This window comes from Callionymus lyra, chromosome 12, assembly GCF_982586985.1.
Source record: "Callionymus lyra chromosome 12, fCalLyr1.hap1.1, whole genome shotgun sequence".
In the NCBI taxonomy this organism is placed as follows: domain Eukaryota; kingdom Metazoa; phylum Chordata; class Actinopteri; order Syngnathiformes; family Callionymidae; genus Callionymus; species Callionymus lyra.
This window is the reverse complement of record NC_141829.1, coordinates 9081768-9106731: the sequence shown is the minus strand read 5'-3', so window position 1 is coordinate 9106731 and position 24964 is coordinate 9081768. Positions and strand designations below refer to the sequence as shown.

Here is a 24964-nt window from a genome sequence, read left to right as displayed (position 1 = left end):
ACATAAAACCCACTCAGTGAGGCTAGTAGCTAACAGTTAGCATCAGTAGCATCATGGAGGAGGTTTCAGTGAGGCTAGTAGCTAACCGTTAGCATCAATAGCATTATGGAAAATGATTCAGTGAGGCTAGTAGCTAACAGTTAGCATCAATTAAATGATGGAAAATGATTCAGTGAGGCTAGTAGCTAAAAGTTAGCTTCCATAGCATTATGGAAAATGATTCAGTGAGGCTAGTAGCTAACAGTTAGCATCAATTAAATGATGGAAAATGATTCAGTGAGGCTACTAGCTAACAGTTAGCTTCCATAGCATTATGGAAAAAGATGCAGTGAGGCTACTAGCTAACAGTTAGCATCAATAGCATTATGGAAAATGATTCAGTGAGGCTAGTAGCTAACAGTTAGCATCCATACCAGTATGGAAAAAGATGCAGTGAGGCCACTAGCTAACAGTTAGCATCAATTTCATTATGTAAGAGTTTTAGTGAGGCTAGTAGCTAACAGTTAGCAGTATTTTATGAGGTATTTGACAATCAAAATGATGTACAAAAACAAGTTTAGTTCAACATATTATTTTCCCTCCAGGTGGCCATCAACATCACGGAGGCGAGGCAGCTGGTGGGCGAGAACATCGACCCGAGCGTGGTCATCGAGATCGGAGACGAGAAGAAGCAGACGTCGGTCAAGGAAGGAACCAACGCTCCCTTTTATAACGAGGTCCACAAAACTCTTTTCTTCTTCTCTTCTGAACCTTCTTGACTTCTTCGTTCCTTCCACAGTATTTCGTCTTCGACTTCTTCGCCATCAAAGAGCTTTTCTTCGACAAAGTCATCAAGCTGACGGTGAGTGACGTCATGTTGGTGGAGATGGTGGTCCAGCTGAAGACCTTGATCTTCTCCAGGTGATCCACTCCAAGATCCTGAAGAGTTACACCATCGGGTCCTTCAAGCTGGACATCTGGACCGTCTACAGACAGCCTGGTGACCTTGACACTTTCACAAGCTCTGACTGTGTGATTGTCACACTATTGAGATCTTTTATCTCTTCAACTCTTCCTTCTTTTCTTCTTTTTCTACCCTTTTTTTCTCCTCATTCACTTGAATGGGAAAATCTTCAACTCATGTTTAAACTCCTTCTACTTTGACCTTCAGGTACTTTCATCTAGACACACCTAGAAACTTCAATCAACTTTAAAAACACGTTTGTCTACTTACTTCTCCTTCTACTGCTTTTACTACTAATTCTACTACTGCTTCTACTTGATCCAAGTCTTTAAAGGCTCTTTACAAATAACTATTACTTACTTACTTACTGACTTACTTACACTAATAATTCTACTACTGCTTCTACTTGATCCTAGTCTTTAAAGGCTCTTTACAAATAACTATTACTTACTTACTTACTGACTTACTTACACTAATAATTCTACTACTGCTTCTATTAATACTACTAATTATATTACTACTTATAGTACTTATACTTGTACTTTTACTACTAATTCTACTTCTTCTACCAATTCTACTTCTATTTTTACTCATTCTTCTGCTACTTCTACTAATTATTCTACTCCTTCTACTTCTACTTCTACTTTTACTGCTAATTATACTACTGCTTCTACTACTTATACTTATATTACTAATTCTACTACTTATTCTTACACTACTAATTCAACTGATACTTTTATAACTAATTGTAATTCAACTTCTACTACTAATTATACTACTTCTTCTACTCCCACTACTACTTCTACTACCACTACTTCTACATCTACTACTTCTTCTACTCCCACTACTACTTCTACTACTACTACTTCTACATATACTACTTGTTCTACTCCCATTAATACTACTTTTTGTACTTCTACTACTTCTTCTTCTACTTATTGTACTTCTACTACTTCTGCTACTACTTATTGTACTTCTACTACTTCTACTACTACTTATTGTACTTGTACTACAAATTCTACTCCTTTTTTTCTTCTTCTTCACTTTCTTCTGTCTTCTCCTCCTTCTTTGTATTCTTCTGCTTTTTTTCTGCATTCTTTTTACCAACGTTTTCACATATATCACCTTTATACCATAATTTCAACTGTTTCCACACATTTTTACTTTGATTACTAGTTAAATACTCTCAAGCGTTTCAGTTTACAGACACAGAAGATTCAACCTTCTCACTGCATTTTCTTCATCCTTCTGTGACGCCACGTGTTACCCTCTCTCTCTCAGGTCAACAGTTCATCAACAAGTGGGCTATGCTCACCAACCCGGCGGACATCAGCACCGGGGTCAAAGGTTACGTCAAGTGTGACATCTCAGTGACGGCGAAGGGAGACGCCGTGCAGCCTGGGACGAAGACCCATGACTCTGACGAGCAGATCGACAAGTACGAACTTTTTTTTGTCTCTTTGTGACAAAATACTGATGAAGACCATGTTGACTTAAAAGAAAGTCAATCGAGCATCATGTTCGTTGTAGCTATTATTAGTTGAATTTAACATTTAAAATGTTGAAACTTTGAAACTTTTTTACTGAAATATTGTTGTGTTTTAAGTTTTTTTTTTCAAGTGGTTGAATTCAATCATTTCTATATTAAAAGGTTGAATAGTTTATTATCTCAATAATTAAATTAAAACTATTGAATATTCTCATTTACATTTTTTGTACACATACTATAATAATAATAATAATAATAATAATCTCTATTTATATAGCGCCTTTCTGATATTTTGATTCCAATAGTGAAAAAAATCAATTCAATATATTTTTAATTTGCAGTCTTTTGAATTAAACATAAAAATGTTGGTTAAATAGTAGCAAATAATGTAGAGCTACTTGATCGTGTGCTGGTATTTTTTGCACTGTTATACTCACATGTTTATATTGAATTAAAAAGGCATTTAATTAAAAATATAAAATTTAGAAAATTGATTTTTCAATTATTGTTAGAATATTTAACTCTGTTTATAAAAAAATATATTCATATTGAAATTATTTAAATATATTATAATCCTTGCTTTGTCTCGAGGTTGTTCACCTTGACCCAGAGACAACACAAGGGATACCACAAACACTTGTTGTTTTGGGGCTTTTAAAATAACACAAGGGGTGATTTAATTATTGGGGGAAAAAAAGTCAACCTTTCAATTTACAAGTTATTGAATTAAATTATGAAATTAAAACAAATTTAACCTTTCAATATAAAAAATATTCAATTGAACTTTTTATTTTATATAAAAAATATTCAATGCTTGAACAACAACAACATTTTAATAAATAAAACATGGTTTTTTTTCGGTAAATTTCACCGATTTTAATGTTTTATTCAATCCCTTTCATTGACTTGACGTAAACAAGTGTCTTGATGATTCAAGAGTGCGGTTGATAATGTTACTTCGGAGGAAATAAAGTCTTACTTTCAAAGTAAAACACCTTTTTCATATTAATCAAAACAAAATAAATGACATCTTATTTCTGCGGCCGGTTAACGAATGCATCATGGACCAGTAGGTTTGGGTGAAGGTGTCATGTACTTACTTTGACTCATAGCTACAAACATATGACAACAAACATACATAAATGGATGAAACACTCACAAGCACTTGACTCGAACAGGCACCTGCTGATACCAGAAGGTTTTCCCGCCGAGCGACCTTGGGCTCGTTTCTCCGTGAAGGTGTTCAAGGGCGAGAGTCTCCCTCGAAACAACTCCGGCCTCATGGCCAACGTCACCAAAGCGTTTATCGGCGACAACACGGCGCTGGTCGACCCGTACGTCGTGGTCGGCTTCTTCAAACAAGTGGTGAGTTTACGAGAACCTACTGCTCAATAAAACTCCTCAGAGTCTATTGACTTGTACATTAGTATTGACATAACATTTATGGGGTTTTTATCACCTCTTTTTCAGGGTCGCACGTCCACGCAGAAGTCCAGCGCAGATCCAGTGTGGAACGAACAGATCGTCTTCACAGAGATGTTTCCTCCTCTGTGTCGGAGGCTGAAGATACAAGTAAAGTCAAAAATCTTTTTTTATTTTGAATACTGTGGCATTTTCTTCACAGAGGAAATTACATGGTGGCATTAGCAGTGAAGGCTATTGATACTAACTGTTAGCATTATAGTAGCTACATTGAGGCTAATAGCTAGCAGTTAGCATCAGTAGCATTATGGAAGAAGTTTCAGTGTGGCTAGTATCTAACAGTTAGCATCAGTAGCATTATGGAAGAAGTTTCAGTGTGGCTAGTATCTGACAGTTAGCATCAGTAGCATTATGGAAGAAGTTTCAGTGTGGCTAGTATCTAACAGTTAGCATCAGTAGCATTATGGAATAAGTTTCAGTGTGGCTAGTATCGAACAGTTAGCATCAGTAGCATAATGGAAGAAGTTTCAGTGTGGCTAGTATCTAACAGTTAGCATCAGTAGCATTATGGAAGAAGTTTCAGTGTGGCTAGTATCTAACAGTTAGCATCAGTAGCATTATGGAAGAAGTTTCAGTGTGGCTAGTATCTAACAGTTAGCATCAGTAGCATTATGGAAGAAGTTTCAGTGTGGCTAGTATCTAACAGTTAGCACCAATAGCATTATGATAGTTGTTCCAGTGAGACTGGTAGTGAACAGTAAAGCATCACTAGCATTAAGTTAGTTGATCCAGTGAGGCTGGTAGCTTACTGTTATCATCACTATCAGGCTATCAGCTAACTGTTAGCATCACTAGCATTATGCTAGTAGTTCAAGTGAGGCTGGTAGCTTCCCTATTGGAGTTGTATTATAGTTTTCATATTTAATTCTTATTGTTATTCTAAAATACTTATGTATGTTTCTAACAACTTTCAGGTCTGGGACGAGGGAAGCATGAACGACGTTGCCATAGGAACCCACTACATCGACCTGAAGTGCATCTCGAATGAACAAGATGGCGACAAAGGTAAAAAGATTTGACGCAATGTAAGTTTTCTAGAATGTTCTAAGTTCATGTTCTGGCGCCTCGTCAGGTTTCTTACCAACCTTCGGTCCAGCCTGGGTCAACCTTTACGGATCCTCTAGGAACTCATCTCTGGGCGACGACACGGCCGAGCTGAATGAAGGAATCCGAAAAGGCGTCTCGTACAGGTGGACGATGTTTCGTGATGATGAAGATTAGATGATGATGATGATGATGATGATGAAGAGGATGATGATGATGAAGAGGATGATGATGATGATGATAATGATGATGATGATGATGAAGAGGATGATGATGATGATAATGATGATGATGATGATGATGAAGAGGATGATGATGATGATGATGATGATGATGATGAAGAGGATGATGATGATGAAGAGGATGATGATGATGATGATGATGATGAAGAGGATGATGATGATGATGATGATGAAGATTACACGATGATGATGATGAATATGATGATGATGATGGTGAAGATGATGAAGATTAGATGATGATGATGATGAAGATGAAGATGAAGATGATGATGATGATGATGAAGATTAGACGATGATGATGATGATGATGATGAAGATTACACGATGATGATGATGATGGTGAAGATTAGACGATAATGATGATGATGATGGTGAAGATGAGACGATGATGATGATGATGATGGTGAAGATTAGACAATGATGATGATGATGATGAAGATGAAGATGAAGATGATGAAGATTAGATGATGATGGTGATGATGATGATGATGAAGATTAGACGATGATGATGATGAAGATTACACGATGATGATGATGAATATGATTATGATGACGGTGAAGATGATGAAAATTAGATGATGATGATGATGAAGATGAAGATGATGATGATGATGAAGAAGATTAGACGATGTTGATGATGATGATGATGATGATGATGAAGATTAGACGATGATGATGATAATGAAGATTTGACGATGATGATGATGAAGAAGATTAGACGATGTTGATGATGATGATGATGATGAAGATGATGAATATGATGATGATGATGATGAAGATGAAGATGATGATGTTCAACGCTCCACCAGGGGTCGCCTCTTCATCGAGCTGTCAGTGGAGATCATGTCCGGAGGAGGCACCGGATCTGAGTCCAAAGTGAGCAGTTTGGTGAACAGCGTGAAGGAAAAAGCAGGGAAACCTGGCGGGAAGGAGGGTAAAGCTCCAGCAGGGGGCGCCGGAGGGGCGGCGGGCGGGAGCGCAGACGACGACAAAGGGAAAGGAATCGTCGCACCCGAGGTTCTGCCCGTGGAGCCGCCCTCAGCGGTGAGATTACTTTTGTCTGACGGAATTACAAATAAAAAAAATTTAAATAGAGATTAATAAACAAGGCTTTGTTTGTTGTTTTTAACATTTTATTGTTAAGTTTTTAGTTAAATGTATATAAAATAATGCCCAATATACATGAAACTTATTGTATTTTTGGTATGTTCATTGTTTTTTAATAATTATAATAATAATACTTTATTTCATCTTTCACTATTGTATTGCTAGTTTTTTAATGGATGTTAATAAAAAGTTTTGTGTTTTATTTGAAGTAATTGTTTTGAATAAATTCTATGATTAAATACATTACTTTATTAATACCACAGTAAGAAAATAAATAAAAAGTAAATAAAAGTCATTAAATTTCGAACATAAATACATATAAGGTTAAACATACAGTGCAAAACTATAAAGAACATTATAAAAGTATTAATTATAATAATATAATGACATAATAAATTATAATACACAATTAAAATATGTATAGTATCATTTATTCAACATGTTTTCTTATTTACTTCATGTATTTGAAGTATTATGTTCTTTATCTTTATCTTTAGACTTAGATTGTATAATCTTGTTCTTTCTCTTTATGTTGTGTCCTTGTTTTATTTTGATTTTTTTTTTTTATGAAAAATTCCTGTATTTTCAGTGGCTATTGGATATTATATTTTTTAAAGTACCTGAAATACAAATGTATCTTTGAGCAGAAATGTTGTTGTGACACATGTTTTAATCCAGGCCAGCACTGACCACAACGCTAACTACCTGCTGTTCGGAGCCTTGTTCGAGGCGACCATGATCGACAGGAAGATCGGAGACAAACCCATCAGCTTTGAGTTCTCCATCGGTGAGCGACTCTCCTTCTTTCTGTGCTCGGATAAACAATCTTTCTCGCTCAGGTAACTACGGTAACGTGCACGAGCCGACCGGTCAGCAGCCCAACTTGCCTGCGGTGAGTCCGGCCATCAGGAGGAAAGTCCAGGACGTACCGGACTCCGAAGACGCTTCCAGTCGATCCCCGTTGATCCCGTCGTCTCCGGTCCAGATCCGGGAGAGCGTCGACACCAGCTGGGCGTCCAAGTCCACCACGCCTCCCGAGAGACCTCTGACCGTCGGTGGAAACAGGTCAGAGAGATTTAGACACATGAGGTTTTTCTCACATGAGGTTTTTCTGTGTCTAACATAATTTAAATTGGAGAATAATATGACAAAATTAGAAAAAATATTTAAAATTGTCAGAATATTATTATTTTTTAACCCTTTTATGAAAGTCTATCAGTGTCACAAGTGTTGAATAACATGTTGAAACTACTGGTTTTATTTTTTATTTTATTTTTTTTATTATTATTATCAAACCTTTTTTAATAATTCAATGCAATAATTTCTAGATTTAAAGGTTAATATGTTTTTATAAATCATTTAAGTCAACATTTTCACAAGAGAAATTTTGTTTTTTGCATTTAATTACTTTTTTAAATAACTGAATTAAATAATTTGTATATTAAAAAGTAGATTTTTTAAAAATTAATAATTTAGGTCGAAATTTTTAAATGGAAATGCTGTTTTTTTGCATCTAATTATTATTTAAAAGAACTGAATTCGATCATTTGTATATTAAAGGGTTGGATTTGTTTAGTTGTTTTTATTTCAATTATAACATAAATAAAATAAAAACCACTTAACAAATCCAACCCATCAATATACAAATTATACAAACAAAAACATTTCCAAAATTAATTATTTTAACACAGAGTTTGAATTTCTAGTTCTCATAATTAGTAAATACATTTTCTCAATTCAATAATTTTTATTTTGTAGCTTTTAAATTCAATTAAAAAAGTTATAAAAGTGTCACCGGAAAATAACTGTTATACCAACATTTTTATATCATTAAAATATATATATTGAGGGGGGAAATGTTTTTTGATTCATATATTAGTTAATATAAATATTAATTTAGAATATTAATTTTGAATTATTAAAATTTGAATCAAACTTTCTATTTAAAGTAGATCATTCAATTAAAAACATTCTAAAAAACAACATTTCGATAAAAAATTCAAAATTTGAAATGTTAAATTACATAATTCAATATTCTGATGCCACTGATATGTAAAGATTCCTTTAAAAAACGTATTAAAGTGATAAAGATTCATTAATTAAATGGGTGGTTCTGAACATCCTGCTGGTGTGTTCAAGGTACTACATGTATTTGCCGCTGGAGAAGCAGAAACCCTGTGTCAGCGTTTTGAGTCAGTGGGAAGACCGAACGTACCGGCTTCATACGGCCAACATGCTGGAGGACATCGCCTTCCTGATGGTTTGAACCATTGATGCTTTTTTTCATCTGGTTTTCATGCAATGATTTCACCTCCATCATGACGTCCAGGAGGAGAGCATAGACAAGGCGGAGGAGCTGAACCAGAAGGGAGAACCGGGCGCCGAGGAGAAGATCAAGAAGACCGTCAAAGAATTCACCATCGATGCCAAGTAATCGCGTGAAGGTCCGACTAGAGTTCCGTGAGAAAGTCCTGAAGATAAGTCTGTGTCCTCAGGCTCATCATCGAAGAAGCTCAGGAAGAGCTGAAGGCTCAGCAGAAGTCCAACTATATGACGCAGCTGGACAAGAAGCGCATCATCATGTGCAAACAAGAACTGGTGAGAAACACAAACACACATGAACTTTAATCCTGACACCAACATCTACTTGATCATCATCAATTATTGGAATTATTATTATTATTAATATTAAAAGACAAGGACCCAGAGTGACACAGATGTAACACATGGTATAAATATTTTCTACATATTTGTCCAAAGTCAGGAGCCATTTGTGGCCCCTGAGTAGATTTTATGCGGCCTGGAAAAAAAACGAGTACATAATGAACAAATAACACATTTTTCTAAATATAAAGTGCACAGGAGATGCAGAGTAATACCACAGGGCCTCGAGGAAAATAATACAGAGCCTTGAAGAGTAATACTACAAAGCCTCCAGGAAAAATACTACAGAGCCTTGAAGAGTAATACTACAAAGCCTCCAGGAAAAATACTATAGAGCCTTGAAGAGTAATACTACAAAGCTCAGAGAGTTATACTACAAAACCTTGCGGACCAATACCACAGACCCTTGAGGAGTAATACTACAAAGCCCCAAGGAGTAATACTACGTAGCCTCGAGGAGTAATACCACGAAGCCTTGCGGAGTATACCACAGAGCCTTGAGGAGTAATACTACGTAGCCTTGAGAAGTAATACCATAAAGCCTTGCGGAGTATACCACAGAGCCCCAAGGAGTAATACTATGTAGCCTTGAGGATTAACACTACGAAGCCTTGCGGAGTAATACCACAGAGCCTCAAAGAGTAATACCACAGAGCCTCAAAGAGTAATACCACAGAGCCTCAAAGAGTAATACCACAGAGCCTCAAAGAGTAATACCACAGAGCCTCGAGGAGTAATACCACAGACCCTTGAGGAGTAATACCACAGAGCCTCAAAGAGTAATACCACAGAGCCTCAAAGAGTAATACCACAGAGCCTCAAAGAGTAATACCACAGAGCCTCAAAGAGTAATACCACAGAGCCTCAAAGAGTAATACCACAGAGCCTCGAGGAGTAATACCACAGACCCTTGAGGAGTAATACCACAGAGCTTCGAGGAGTAATACCGCGTAGCCTTGCGGAGTAATACCACGAAGCCTCGCGGAGTATACCACAGAGCCTCGAGGAGTAATACTACGTAGCCTCAAGGATTAATACTACGAACTTGTGGATAAATACTACAAAGCCTTCAAGAGTTGTTCTTCAAAACCTTGGGGAGTGATACTACAGAGCCTCGACAAGTAATACAATGAGCTTTCAGAGTAATACCACTCGAATAAAATGGGTTTGAGGTCAGTAAGTTCAACCAGAATTAATACATAACGGGAGCTGTCAAGAAAATCATAGAATTTGAAGTGAGCCTTATAGTCCAAGAAATACTTTATACTACAAATGTTATCTTGAGAAAACATGTTTTCACTTCCATTAACTACCCAACAGTGAAAGAAGCCAGAAACAACTTATTTTGCTGCTTTAAAAGCATTAAACATCATAAAATAATAATTATAAAAATTGTTGAAGTCAGATTTCAACATAATGTGTTCAGGAAGGGATGATCGAAGAAGCTCACACCATGGTGACCAGGAAGAGAAAAGCCGCCGCCATGATGAAGATGCTGCAGGAAGCCAGAAATCTCACCCAGAAGCTTCGCTTCCTGGTGGAGGAGGTACAGACGTCACACCCCCAGATGTGTTGTGTGTGTGTGTGACCCCGAGGTGTGTCTTCAGCCCCAGCACACCATCCCAGACGTGTTCGTGTGGTTGCTTAGCAACAACAAGCGCGTCGCTCACGCCCGCATCCGCGCCCGAGACCTGCTGTACTGCGAGAACGAGGAGGCGCGAGGGATCTACTGCGGGAAGGTCATGACGCTCTTCCTGAGGGTCAGTGAAGTGACTTCAGCGGACTTTAAACGAGGGTCAGTGAAGGCATCGTTGGTTGTGTTTCAGCCTCCAGGGAAGCGAGGCTCGGGTCTGGCCGTGCAGGCCGTGGTGGACGCCTTCCTGTGGTTGGGCACGTGCGAAGACGCCGTCAATCTGCTGGACGACCTCCCGTCCGGATTCACGCCCGCCCCGGAAGGAGGGGACCCCAACTGTCTCCCCACTCACCTGGTCTGTGCAGGTGAGAACGACTTCTGGTGAAAAATAAAGAACTATTTCTATGCAAGTATACAATGAAATCATTATATCGAATTGGTTAAATTAACTTTAATTAATGTCTATGGTTGAAGTATTTTATTGAATGTTTAATTCAATAATTTGTATATTGAAAGCGGATTATATATATTTTTTAATAATTGAATTTAAAAAAATCCAAATTTAGGTGTTTTTTTAATATTTTAAATTAGTTAATTAATTAATTTTAATTATAATAATTACAAAAATAAATTGTATTATTTATTATATAGTGCCACAATTATCGGCTAAAAGTTTGATCAAGTAACTCAATATTTGGAGGCACTATTTAGAAATAATTATTTACTTACTATTTCACCAACATTTCAAAGGCTTCAAATTTTAAAAATATTTAATTAAAATTGTATATATTTTAATTATTGGAATTAGAATATCAAACTCCATGTGTAAAAAAATTTAACATATTATTATATTATATAATATTATATATTATTATTATTATTATTATTATTATTATTATTTTGACTATATTATATTGTATAAAATGTAAAATATTTAATTAAAATTGTATATATTTTAATTATTGGAATTGGAATATCAAACTCTATGTGTAAAAAAATAAAACATATTATTATATTATATATTATTATTATTATTATTTTTACTATATTATATTGTATTAAAATATAAAATATTATTATTTCAAATTCAACCTTTCAACATAAAAATTATTGAATTTAATTATTTAAAAAAAAATTAGAATTTTAAAAAAGTTTAAAATTCAAAGTTTAAAAAATTTGAATCTTAAATTCAACCATTCAATATTCTGATGACACTGATATACTTCCATATATTATATACATTAGTACAAGGATTGATGGATAGATATCGTCTTCATTAAACATCAAAACACTAATCTGTAGTTGACTTTTTGCCGACACTTAAAAACTACAGTAACTAAAAAAAAAGCAACATTAAAAAATCACCTCGACCAGAAGCTCAGGACTCGGTCAACGTTGTTTCTCTCCAGACCGACGTCAGTTCCAGCTGCGCTGCCACATGTACCAGGCCCGCGGGCTGATCGCAGCCGACGCCAGCGGTCTGTCGGACCCGTTCGCTCGGGTCACCTACTTGTCTCAGAGTCTGACCACCAACGTGAGTTTGTTTGCACATGATGATGCGACGCTGGTTTGACCTCAGAGTTTTTCTTTCTTCTTCAGATCATCAACCAGACACTGAGCCCGACATGGAACCAGTGTCTGTCCATGAACCGGATCAGTATCATGGGGGATCCACAGTACATCAAGGATGAGCCTCCACGGATCCTCATCGAAGTTTACGACGACGATGCTCTGGTACTTTTTTTGTGGGGGGGTTCAAGGACTTTCTAAAAAGGATTGTAGCTCGAATTTACAATCTCTGTTCTTCCAGGGTAAGTCTGAGTATCTGGGGTCCACGGTGACGGTCCCGGAGGTGGTCCTGAGCTCCGAGGGTTACAAGCCCCCCACCCTCAAGTACAGTCCGCTCCACTGTGGCGATCAGTCGGGGGGAGACCTGCTGGCGGCCTTCGAGCTGGTGGAGGTCGGTGGATCCACGACAGCAAGTGACCTGTTGACCTCCTGTAACCTTTCCTCACATGAACTCAAGGTCACGAACTCAGGGAAGCAGCTTCTGCCGCCACTGGAGCCCAGAGACGGAGGAATCTATGCAGTTCCTAAGAACATCAGGCCAGTGTTGAGCACCTACAGACTTGAGGTGTGTTTGTCCACTAGTGCCAGTTAGTTAACTTATATGAAATTATATATATATATAAATATATATATAAAGAAATAAAATAAATTATATCAGTCAATATTGAATGGTGGTGGAATTTTACATTCTAACTATTTTATTTTGTATTTTTTTTATTGTTCTTGTTTTTAGGCATTTATTATCTTATCTTTGTTTATTCTTTTGAGTAACTAAATTAAATATTTTATATATTGAAAGGCTGAATTTGTTTCTGAGGGATCAATAAAGTTTTACCTTACCTTACCTTACCTTAAATTAGTATTATCAGAATATTTTTAATTATTTCGAAATGAAAGACACATAGAATTAAATATTCTGTTACATTTTCTAAATTAAATCTTTTTATATATATATTTGAAGTGATATTGTAGATTAAAAATAGTTTAAATATGATCAGAAATATTTTTCTAAATTAAATAATGTCTATATTGAAAGACTGATTTTGTTGTTAAACAATATAATCAGAAACTTTTTATATTTTCAAAATCAAAGAAACATTGAATTTCATATTCTACATATTGTAATACATTTTATACATCAAATATTTTTACATTTGTAGTTAATATTTATATTGTAGGTTAAGAAAAGGTGTAAATATGATCAAAATTGAATGTTCTAAATTCAAAATTTCTATATTGAATTTAAAAGGCTATGAATTAAAATAATTGGATTTAGAAAATGTATTGTATAATAAGTGGAAATATAATATATAACTCTGTGAAAAAAACCCCCAATAATTATGAATATTATGAATTTAATTTGTATATTATAACGATTGCAATTACCTTTTAAAAATCCAACCTTTTAATATAAAAAATATAATTTAATACAATTATTCAAAAGCAACTAGAGCATTTAAATCAAAATAAAAAAACAAAGTTTTAACATTTCAAATGTTTAATTCAACCATGTAACTCTCTGCTTGCGCTGATATACTTTCGTACCATTACATTAGGACCACCTGACGAGCTGAGCTTAAAACCATGTGTTTTATTTCTCCTAAGGTTTTATTCTGGGGACTGAGAGAGTTGAAGAAGGTCCAGTTGCTGACTGTTGATCGACCACAGGTACACACACTCTCTCTCTCTCTCACACACACACACACACACACACACACACACACACACACACACACACACACACACACACACACACACACACACACACAAATAAAATTTGAAGAAGCATGGTTGGTTCATCTGGTCTGGTCGATCCTCAGGTCTTCATAGGGTGTGCGGGCAAAACCCTCCGTTCCTCCGTCATCCAGAAGTACAAGTCCAACCCCAACTTCCCCACTTTGGTCGACACCATTGAGCTGGTAACTTGACCCGTCGAGATTTGACCCCGAACAAGGACTGAATACACTTGAGCGTGTCTGCAGGAGCTGCCGGAGAACGAGCACCTTCATCCTCCTCTCAGCATCACGGTGGTGGACTGGAGGGCCTTCGGTCGCAGCACTCTGGTCGGGAACCACATCCTGAACAACCTGAAGGGCTTCAAGTACACGCCGCCGCCTCCTCTGCCTCAGGCCATAAAGCCCAAGTCAACAGCCGGTTCATCGCAGCCGCCTTTGAAGGAGGAGCCTCTCAAGACTGAAGGTGTTCTAATAAAAGAAATGTGCTTAACTTAGGGAGCCGGGATGGGGAAATGTGAGTTCTTCTACTAGAACGGGTCAGAATTTACTGCAGAGTTTAGTTTGACCTGCAGTTGAGACAGATCATTCTTGTTTAGACACCAAAATAAACTGTAAAAATAGTCTAAACATTTTTTTTCTACACACACTTGATATTCTTATTTCAATAATTGAAAAATGCCTTTTCTAAATTCTATTTTTTTTTATTGTGTAGCTTTTTTAATTCAATTAAGAAATGTTGGCACTATTAATTATACCAACCTTTTATTAAATGTATTTTGAAAATGTTGAATTAAAATATCCAACTATGTGTTAATAGATAATTAATCATTCATTTTGAATATGTCCCAAATTAAAAATATAAAATAAATAATTATACCTTTCCCTATAGAAATTCGATAACACCATTGAACTGTTCAATGCTTTAAAAAAACAAAAGAAAAAGAAGGTTAAATTCAACCACTCAATATTCTTTTGGTACTGATATACTTCCGTACACAGGAGGTAGACAAAGAAAGACATTTATCAGTGACCTTTACTTAGTTTGCCTTTGAAAGTTGTCTTGAGGGGTCAAAGTCAAAATATTATCAAGACTGAAACACTCGCTAAAAGTGAAAAAACATCCATTTTAAGTTTTTTCTTTGGACTTGCAGCGACGTCTGAGCAAGCAGGATCAAGTCAAGATTTCCTGGTCACTGTGGATCCTGCCCCTGAACCCCCTGCGCCCCGTTCTCTACGACACAAATCTACGACTGAAAGCAAAATGGTGAAATTATTATCCATTTTTTTTCGAAGTGAAACTTTTGGTCAAACCTGGTCGACCTCCTGAGCAACTCATCTGTGAGGTCGCGCAGTGAAGCGTTGAATGTATCTCAGTTTGTTCATTTCTGACATACTTCTGTTGTACTTTATCAGTCGAAGTACAAGAAGAAGGAACACTTTCGCTCCACCAAGAGGAGGCGGCGGACGATCGTGGACGAGTCGGTGGAGTGTGTCATCGACTGGTGGTCCAAATACTACGCGTCCGTGGACAAACAGAAGGTTGGATTTACTTCTTCATTTTAGTCCGTTCGTAAAATTAAGTCGTTTATATCTTACAATTAAAGGTTTTCTCTTTCAAATTTTTTTTAACATTGTTTTCTTTTATATCGGTTTCTTCAGGCCAAACAGCCGGACGATCCTTCCTCAGATGACAAAGGTAATGAAGCTGTTGGTACTTTTTTCTTTTTTTTTTTACCATATTTATAAACTAAGATCACACATAAATTAGCCTCTTCATCTTATTCTGTATTTTTCCACAAAGGTGTGCTTTATTTATGATCATCATTTTGGGTTTTGTTTCTTTTATCTTATTTTCTTTAAAGTATTTTATCACTTCTTTTTATGCCTTGTTTTTTAAATAGACATTTTTACTTGCGTTAAAAACACGTTATATATATATATATATATATATTCTATACCACATGTATAGTGAGTACAATGTCAATCACGTCAGCAAACCTTATTATATTGATTGGTTGAACTGCAATACTCGATACATGCAGAAAAAAATATTGGATACAATGTTACACATGATTATGAAAAGCATAAAGAACAGTATACAAATACAGTTCATGTATTTTCATTATTATTATTTTTACTTGAAAATAGAAAGTTAATTTATTGTGGTAAGTTAATGGGTCGTTTTTTAACAACGGAAAGAGATTGAGAGAGGTGAAGAAGAGAGTGCAGACAGGGCGGAACGGTCGACAGGAAGGGAAGTTTTATGGGACAGTAGTGAGATCTGCCATGATGGATGATGGATTATCTTGTTGACCATAACCACACCCACTCTGCTGTGATTGGTGGAACATCGAGGTTCGTCACGGCCCGTCATCAATCCTGGAAGTCTCCACCTCCAAAGGGACTCGTTGTATAAACAAAGCGAGGCATGATTACAGCTGGCTGGAGGAGGAGGGAAGCCATTATTACGTCATAATGGACTCCGCTCTCGTAACCTCTCGTTCGCCGAGATTTGAAACCAACTTTATAAAGTAATAAGTTCAAAAAATGCTTCAACATCTACGACATATGAGTGAGTGAGTCAGAGAGTTGGGTTTTACCGTGAGTTGATATTTTACAAAACCTCGAATCAAATGTTCCCTTAAATCTGTCTTTATTCTGGCAACGTGCGCAGTTGATTCTAAATAAATCAACTGTATTTTCCTGGTGTTTGTTTCCTCTGATATTTAAGCTGTGATCGTTGCATTAATTTAACCCTGAAGAATTTGAGTTGTTTCTCATGTTTAAACCTCTGGGAGGAGACTTCGGGTCAACCTGACCCACAAACACATTGTTGTGTTTATTGCAGCTTCAGCGATCCAAGGTTTGCTCAACGTTGGAATAAAGTCTCTGGGTAAGAACTGCTGAACCACCGACGTGAACTCATGTGGTTTAGGTCGTTCCAAGCATGATCTGTCGTCAGGAGACTCGTGTGTGGGGAACTGGTTGCACCTGTTGTGTGGAAGAACTCACAGTATTACACGCATGTTGTAGTTTTTTTAGTTTTCCTCGAAATTTTATTCCAGCCGCCTCAAACAAAAACTTTTTTTTTTTTGCAATTGTTCTCATTTTTAATTTTTTTAACATTGTGTGTCTCTGCAGTCAGAAGCTCATCAGATGCAGATAAGAGGAAAAGCAAGAAGATAACGCCCGCGCCTACTTTCCCTCTTCCTCCCAAACTGGCAACGTTGCAGGTTTAAAATATAATGAATCAGAGAAACCGTTAAAATTGTGATTCAAATGTTACTGTGGGAAACAATATGGGCTTTAAACAAAAATGGCTGAAACATATCGTATTCGAATTTAAAATAAAATGGGTTCCCTGAAAAAGAATTTGAATTTAGAGTAAAAAAAATGGATTAAAGAAAAACAATATTGTATTTGAAAATGGAATAATGACTACAGAACGAATATTGTAATTGTAAATAAAAATAATGGTGAAAGAACTAAATATTGTAAATACAAATAATGGCAGAAAAAACGAAATATTGTAAATAAAAATAATCCTTGAAAAAACGAAATATTGTAGATAAAAATAATGGTGGAAAAAAAGGATATTTTTAATAAAACTAATGGTGGAAAATTAAATAATTTAATGAAAATAATTGCTGAAAAACAACTATATTGAAATACAAAATAAAAATAATGATGAATAATCATAATTATGATTAAATAATTACAATAACAAAAATAACAAATTAACGAATGCAAAATAAAAACAATGTAAACTAGTACACAAGTACAGGAGGACGATACAACACTAATTTAAAAATATATATTTTGTCCTTTTTTTCTTTAAGGCAAAACGCATCGAAACTTTTTATTTGACTTTTTTTTTTTAAAGATATAATCCAATCCGATTTTGCATCCAATATTTTAACAAAAAACAAAAACTCCTACTGTCATTCAGAAATGTTATACATTTATTTATTTGATGTGTCGCTGCTCATTTTTCTACGTAAACTAAAAAAAATTACATTTTTTATTGCAATATTGATTTTTCAACCATTTTTTATTTCTCCATTCCATTTAAAGCTATTCTCAGCTTATAGAAAAAACGTGTTAAGGCATCTTGGTCATGACTTCTGTCTCCTCAGCTGTACAACAAAGAGCTGGAGTCTGAGTTCTCTCCCTTCGACGACTGGGTCAGCACCTACGAGCTCTTCAGGGGCCGAGCCAACAACCGGGACCAGGGCGGGGCCGAGAGGTTCGTCGGGAAGTTTAAGGTCAGTGTGTCTGTCCTGATAGATCGTAGACAAGATAATATATTTAAGTTCACTTTGATGATATTTCAGGGTCGCTTCTGTCTCTACAAACTGAGCGATGAGCGTAAGTGGGCCGACCGGGTCGCCGGCAGCTACAGGGTCAGCAGGGGGATCCCCAACAACACGCCGGTGCAGGTCCTGCTCAGAATCTACATCGTCTCGGTGAGTGGCTCCACCGACGGCTGCTGATATATCTTCAACGACTCTTCACGGTTTCATCACAAATATAACATCTCAGGCCACCAACCTTCACCCCGCCGACCCGGACGGGAAAGCCGACCCGTATATCGTGATCCGAGTCGGCAAGAACGAGATCAAAGACAGAGACAACTACATCCCCAAGCAGCTCAACCCCGTTTTTGGAAGGTAACACCAGGAAGTGTTGAATTTAACACTTTTTAATTGAAATGTCTTTGCATTTAATTTTTTGTAAATTTAAAGTTTTTTTGTTTGTTTTTTTACATAAAAAATCGAATATTTTCAAGATTAATGGATTTTTTGTACACATATCATTTTAATTATAATTCAAATAATTAGAAAATACATTTTTTTAATTCAATATTTTTTAATTTGTGATGTGAAAATGTTGAATACCAAGATAATACCAATCGATTAAGAGCTACTTGATGGTACTTCCAGCCAATCATGTGACGCACAGATGATCATGTGACGTATGAAGAAGCTTCATCATGGAGGATTTTTTTTTATATTAAATTTTAAATGCTTTCAAATTTAGAATTATTATAATATTTGAATTATTGTAATGAAAAAATATCCATTTTAAAGATTTCATTTTTTAAATTGAATTATTTAAAAATAAACATATTTAACATTTAATTAAACAAATGATTTAATTAAATTATTCCAAAGAAAAATGCAATAATTAAAATATTTTTAATATAATAATACAAATATTTCAGGTCTTTCGAGATGCAAGTGACGTTCCCCAAAGAGTCTCTGCTGACGTTCCTGGTCTACGACTTCGATCTGGTCGGAGGCGACGACCTCATCGGAGAGACTCGGATCGACCTTGAGAATCGCTTCTACAGCCGCCACAGAGCCACGTGTGGACTCCCTACAGAGTACAGCCTGTGAGTTCTCCTGGAAGTTCTCCGTCCATTGTTAGAAGTTAGAAGTAGCTTCTTCAAGTCTGCTGCTCCTGCTCTCAGCGAGGGCTACAACGCCTGGAGGGACTGTCTGAAGCCGTCGGAGCTGCTGGTCAAACTCTGCAGGGACAACAACCTGGAGCCTCCGGAGTTCAGCTCGGGTCGCATCACTGTGGCCGACAAGATCTTCACGGGGAAGACGCTCTTCATGAATGAAGGTGAGACCAGTCAGTGCAGCCGAACATGAGATGTTAGTTTGATTTAGGACCAAGACGGATGGATGGATGGATGGATGGATGGATGGATGGATGGATGGATGGATGGATGGATGGATATAAGCTATTAACAGAATTTGTTCATTTTTGTGTTGTAATTATTCTTCTGGCCACTAGATGGCAGCAGTTATTTAGTCCAGCACAGCTAGAGCAACAATGAAGTCCCGCAAGATCCCGACGATGACTGAGGATGAGAGGATACAGACATCAGCTTTAAAAACTTATGTTTGGACATATTTTGGTTAAAAAACATATTTTTTTTACTAATCATTTACATGCAAATATGTCATATTCACTTTTATGTTGCAATTAAACTTCTTGCCGCTAGATGGCAGCAGTCATTAGGACTTCGGCAGCTAAATTAACAATGAAATCCTGGGGACGACTGAGGACGAGAGGATGCAGTCGACTTTCAGTTTCTTTTAAAGCTGATGTTTGGACATATTCTTGGTTTGAAAACAAATGAAAGCAGTTACGACTTCGTCAAGAGTCATGTGGTCTGTAAATACTACTACACCAGAGTCAAGTACTGGACAATACTACAAATATATACTTGTTACTACAGTATCACAATATATGTATTGTTGCCCCTGTATCATCATACCATGGTATCGTATCACACCATTAGTTAAAATATCGATATCATTAGTTTTACAGCAGGACCTTCTTTGTCCAGACGGTCATAATGTAACAGCTCTCGTCTCCGTCCAGACGAGCCCGTGGAGTCCTTCGAGCAGCTGTCTCTGAAGGTCCTCCACCGCTGGTCCGAGATCCCTGTGGTGGGCTGCAAACTGGTGCCGGAACACATCGAGACCAGAACCCTTTTCAACAAGTCGCGTCCCGGGATGGACCAGGTGAAAACCGGCCGCCCGAACGACCGAGACTACAACGTGTTCTCACCGCAGGGTTTGTCTCCAGGGTCAAGTCCAGATGTGGGTGGAGATGTTTCCGATGGACCTGCCTCATCCTGGACCCGCGGCAGACATCTCCCCGAGGAAACCAAAAGGGTACGTTTTCCTCGGACCAAGGGAGTAGGCGCGGCTTGATGATGTCATATGTGTGCAGCTACGAGCTCCGGATCATCATCTGGAACACGGAGGACGTGATCCTGGAGGACACCAGCGTCCTGACCAACCAGCCCTACAGCGACATCTACGTCAAAGGGTCAGTCCACCTGAACCTGAATCTGAGTAGAAGGAGTACTGTATTTTCCGCACTATTAGGCGCACCGGATTATAAGGCGCACCTTCGATGAACGGCCTATTTTAGAAGTGTTTTCATAAATAGTTTGTACCGGATTATAAGGCGCATAGAATAAAATATACAGTCAAACGTTTGACTTGGTTGTGTTATGCATCCACTAGATAAAGCTGTGCTAAAGGGAACTTCAACTAAACAGTCAGATAAAGTCAAACTTAATTAAGCGTTCTGACAACTCCGTTCACTCCCATGGTAACGATGTTCAAATGATGTTTAAAAGGCTTCGGTGTTGAGTGCGCAGCAGAGAAGTTGAGCACATGTATGACAGCTAGAGCGCATGTGTATGACATGTTCGACGCACGTGTATGACTGGTTGAGCGCGCAGCAGAGTGATTTTGAGTGTACAACAACCAAGACACACTCACTAAAAAAATGGTGGCAGTAATCTTACTCCATAGCCGTCCACCATGATGTAAAGTGCGTCGTTAATCCCACCCCGTGATGACGCAATGACGTAGTGCCGCCCAAGGCGTGTCGGCTCAGTTGGCGCAGAGTCATAAAGTGTTTGTAAACAAGTCACCCACCAGGTAATGTTCATATATAAGGCGCACTCTTGTTTTTTGAGAAATGTTAAGGCTTTAAGGTGCGCCTTATAGTGCGGAAAATACAGTAACTTAATTTGCAGTTGATTTTATAGTGTTTTCTTTTGACTTTCTAATTTGTAATAATTGATTTACCTTTTTAGTTTTGGACGTGAATGTACTTCAGAATATCTCACCTCATAATGTTGACCCTCTGACCCTCACAGGTGGTTAAAAGGTATGGAGGGCGACCGGCAGGAGACGGACGTGCACCACAACTCTCTGACCGGAGAAGGCAATTTCAACTGGCGCTTCGTCTTCCCCTTCTTCTACCTTCCTGCTGAGAAGGTCCAGCTCTGACTGATGCAGACACGCGACTGTGTCCAGTCTCTGTTAACGGTGTGTGTGTGTGTGTCCACTCAGGTGGTCGTGGTCACCAAGAGGGAGAGCATCTTCTGTCTGGACAAGACGGAGCAGAAGATGCCGGCGGTCCTGATGCTGCAGGTCTGGGACTACGACACTCTGTCCTCCGACGACTTCCTGGGTTTGTGACGCCTCCTCGTGTGTGAGTGTGTAGTTGTGTTTGACTGTGTGTGTGTGTGTGTGTGTGTGTGTGTTCACATGCAGGCACGCTGGAGCTCGACCTTCACAACTTACCGCGAGGAGCGAAGACGGTGAAGATCTGTAACCTCGACATGTTCACTGACGGCACGGAGAGAATCTCCATCTTCCAACAGAAGAGAGCGAGAGGATGGTGGCCCTTCGCCAAGTCAGGAGAGCTGACGGTGATCACACACACATACACACACACGCACACGCACACGCACACGCACACGTTCACACACACTCAGACTCACACATGCACACACATGCATGCACGTACACACACACACAAACACACACACACACACGCACGCACACACGTACACACACACTCAGACTCACACATGTACACACATGCACACATGCACACATATGCACATACATACACATACACATACACACACACACAAACACACACACGCACACGCACACACGTACACACAAACTCAGACTCACACATGTACACACATGCACACATGCACACACATGCACACACATGCACACACATGCACATACATACACACATGCACACACACACACACACACACACACACACACACACATACACACATTTACACACACATGCACACACATACACACATTTACACACACTGCACACATATACACACGTACACACATGAACACACACGCACACATATACACATAAGCACACACACATATGCACACAAGCACACACATAAGCACACACATACACACACATGGAAGCAAACAAACAAGAACACACACACCAACACACACACACAAGCATACACGCATGAAAACACCTACACACACATCATGAACACGCACATGCACACACCTACACACACATCATGAACACGCACATGCACACACCTACACACACATGAAAACACCTACACACACACACACAAGCACATACACAAATCCACACAACAAATATAAACACACAAAGCAATACAGTTTTAAAAAGGACAAAATCCATAAACATCATATACATTTTTAACGCCACTTAAATGTCTCTTATTTTATTTTTCTTCCCTTAAAACACATTTTATTTTAAACTCATTGTTCAAAAGAGATACATTTATTTACTTTATTTGTTTATATAAGTTATATAAGTTATAAAATGTCACTTTTTACTCCATTTTCTATCCTATTTTTCTTCCAACTAATTATTTATTTAATTTATATTAGTTTAACTCGTTAAGAAAAAGAAAACGTTTATTACCATAGTTGTAAACACTGGAATGTTTCATGTGGATGATGGTTCAGAATAAAAAGAAGGAAAAAGAAAATAAATAAAATTCGATTTTTTTTGGTTTTGCTTTCTTTAAATTGAAACTAGATGTGTTCTAGTTAAAAGAGCGCCCCCTGTGTCTGCGCTGGTCACTGACGGTGAGCGTGTGTTCAGGGTAAAGTGGAGGCAGAGTTTCATCTGGTGACGGCCGACGAGGCGGAGAAGCAACCGGTGGGACGAGCAAGGAAGGAACCAGAGCCGCTCCCTGCACCGAAGTGAGTCCAGATCCACTCGTGTGTGTCTGTGTGTGTGTGTTTGTGTTGACCTGTGACCCCCCCTGCAGTCGCCCCGACACCTCCTTCTCCTGGTTCACCAACCCCTTCAAGTGCTTCCTGAACCTGATCTGGAAGAACTACAAGAAGTACATCATCATCGGCATCGTCCTCCTCGTCACCGCCCTCTTCCTGGCGCTGCTCTTCTACACGCTGCCCGGCGCCATCTCGCAGAAGATGGTCAGTGGGTGACACACACACACACACACACACACAGACACACACACACATACACACACACACACGACCTCCAGGGTCAGGAAGGTGTGTGTTCTGAGCTACAGTGAACTTTGACTCCAAAACATGTTTCATTAAACTCATATTGTGAGAGAATCACTGCCTTCAGTTTCGCAGCCCAGTAGGTGGCGCTCTTAACCAATAAACATTTCAAAATTACAGCTAAAAAAATGTTATTTAAGTTATTTTAGTTTATTTAATATCAAGTGGTTATTGTGAGAAATTGGTCTGTTGAGGCCACCGTAGTTCAACTGCGACTACATATTTGTTCATTTTAAAGTAATAATAACAACAGGAGCGTCGCCAGGAATAGAAAACTTTGTTTTTCTTGACACTCTTACAAACATGTGATTTATTCGCAGATAAACTAAAACAAGAACCTAGTGGGAGGAAGTAGTAACAACGTCCGCCTTACTTAAGGTGCCGACAAAACTGTGACCTGTCTCCCATGATGCCTTTCTGCACGCCGCTCTTTTGAGTGATGGCTGAATGGTCGCTACAATAGCCGTTGTTAAATCTGATCGACGGCTGTGATTAGTCGGCTGGGCGGCAAAGCATCCTGGGAGCTGTTCTACTGAGAGGGTTGTTGAGGAGTTTTCAAGTTCAATTAAATGTTGTTAGTTTAATCACGTTAAAAATGGTCACTACATTTGTACATGTAACGCAGGAGTTAGAGAACGTAACATTTAACTGGATAAATTATATTTTGTAGAATTTATTTTTTTAATTACTTTAAAGCAGCCCTAGATATAAATCAGTCCTTCCTCCCCAACACTGGCACTTCCTGTTCATTAAACCCAACAATTTGATTGTTTTATTAGCTTTTATTCAATCATTATTTACAGTAAAAAGCGACATCTTTGAGCTTCAAGGTCAATGTTTAAGTTCTGTCGGGTCATCTCGGGGTCGAGGTGACCCGGAGGCCTGAAAACAAATGTGTTTGTGGTATCCCTTGTGTCGTCCCTGGGTCAAGGTGAACGACCTCCACCACTGCATGTGTATTTATGGAAGCCAAGGGAGGTGATTGACCTTTGACCCTGAGACAACACAAGGGATAGATTCCAGGCGAGAGAGAATTGCAATGAATTATCTTTTTTATTGAGTGAAGACTCTAATAACAATTATCGGACAAGTCCTTGTGATACACACACACACACACACACACATTGTGACACTGTCTCCTTCTGTGAACAACCTG

At 38.0% G+C, this 24964-nt stretch overlaps 1 protein-coding gene across 2 annotated transcripts in view; it reads left to right on the top strand.

Annotated features, from left to right (window-relative positions):
* fer1l6 (fer-1 like family member 6) overlaps nucleotides 1-24964 on the top strand; it is a 30078-nt gene extending 5114 nt beyond the window's left edge. The window contains exons 5-45 of one of the 2 annotated variants that reach the window (XM_087804261.1): nucleotides 585-716; nucleotides 779-841; nucleotides 901-979; nucleotides 2225-2381; nucleotides 3611-3797; nucleotides 3903-4004; nucleotides 4829-4919; nucleotides 4987-5104; nucleotides 6010-6244; nucleotides 6986-7094; nucleotides 7147-7372; nucleotides 8447-8567; nucleotides 8637-8737; nucleotides 8803-8905; nucleotides 10398-10517; nucleotides 10579-10731; nucleotides 10798-10969; nucleotides 12014-12138; nucleotides 12204-12338; nucleotides 12415-12738; nucleotides 13779-13841; nucleotides 13994-14092; nucleotides 14156-14372; nucleotides 15061-15173; nucleotides 15323-15448; nucleotides 15569-15605; nucleotides 16758-16802; nucleotides 17051-17142; nucleotides 18046-18174; nucleotides 18244-18375; nucleotides 18452-18579; nucleotides 19134-19304; nucleotides 19383-19537; nucleotides 20306-20448; nucleotides 20513-20601; nucleotides 20660-20758; nucleotides 21603-21723; nucleotides 21799-21919; nucleotides 22003-22160; nucleotides 23372-23472; nucleotides 23541-24964. In XM_087804261.1, coding sequence (XP_087660387.1) covers nucleotides 585-716; nucleotides 779-841; nucleotides 901-979; nucleotides 2225-2381; nucleotides 3611-3797; nucleotides 3903-4004; nucleotides 4829-4919; nucleotides 4987-5104; nucleotides 6010-6244; nucleotides 6986-7094; nucleotides 7147-7372; nucleotides 8447-8567; nucleotides 8637-8737; nucleotides 8803-8905; nucleotides 10398-10517; nucleotides 10579-10731; nucleotides 10798-10969; nucleotides 12014-12138; nucleotides 12204-12338; nucleotides 12415-12738; nucleotides 13779-13841; nucleotides 13994-14092; nucleotides 14156-14372; nucleotides 15061-15173; nucleotides 15323-15448; nucleotides 15569-15605; nucleotides 16758-16802; nucleotides 17051-17142; nucleotides 18046-18174; nucleotides 18244-18375; nucleotides 18452-18579; nucleotides 19134-19304; nucleotides 19383-19537; nucleotides 20306-20448; nucleotides 20513-20601; nucleotides 20660-20758; nucleotides 21603-21723; nucleotides 21799-21919; nucleotides 22003-22160; nucleotides 23372-23472; nucleotides 23541-23721 — 5373 coding nt within the window. In that variant the 3' untranslated portion in view covers nucleotides 23722-24964. The remainder of the gene's footprint in view (nucleotides 1-584; nucleotides 717-778; nucleotides 842-900; nucleotides 980-2224; nucleotides 2382-3610; nucleotides 3798-3902; nucleotides 4005-4828; nucleotides 4920-4986; nucleotides 5105-6009; nucleotides 6245-6985; nucleotides 7095-7146; nucleotides 7373-8446; nucleotides 8568-8636; nucleotides 8738-8802; nucleotides 8906-10397; nucleotides 10518-10578; nucleotides 10732-10797; nucleotides 10970-12013; nucleotides 12139-12203; nucleotides 12339-12414; nucleotides 12739-13778; nucleotides 13842-13993; nucleotides 14093-14155; nucleotides 14373-15060; nucleotides 15174-15322; nucleotides 15449-15568; nucleotides 15606-16757; nucleotides 16803-17050; nucleotides 17143-18045; nucleotides 18175-18243; nucleotides 18376-18451; nucleotides 18580-19133; nucleotides 19305-19382; nucleotides 19538-20305; nucleotides 20449-20512; nucleotides 20602-20659; nucleotides 20759-21602; nucleotides 21724-21798; nucleotides 21920-22002; nucleotides 22161-23371; nucleotides 23473-23540) is intronic. The other variant, XM_087804262.1, reaches the window with a different exon arrangement.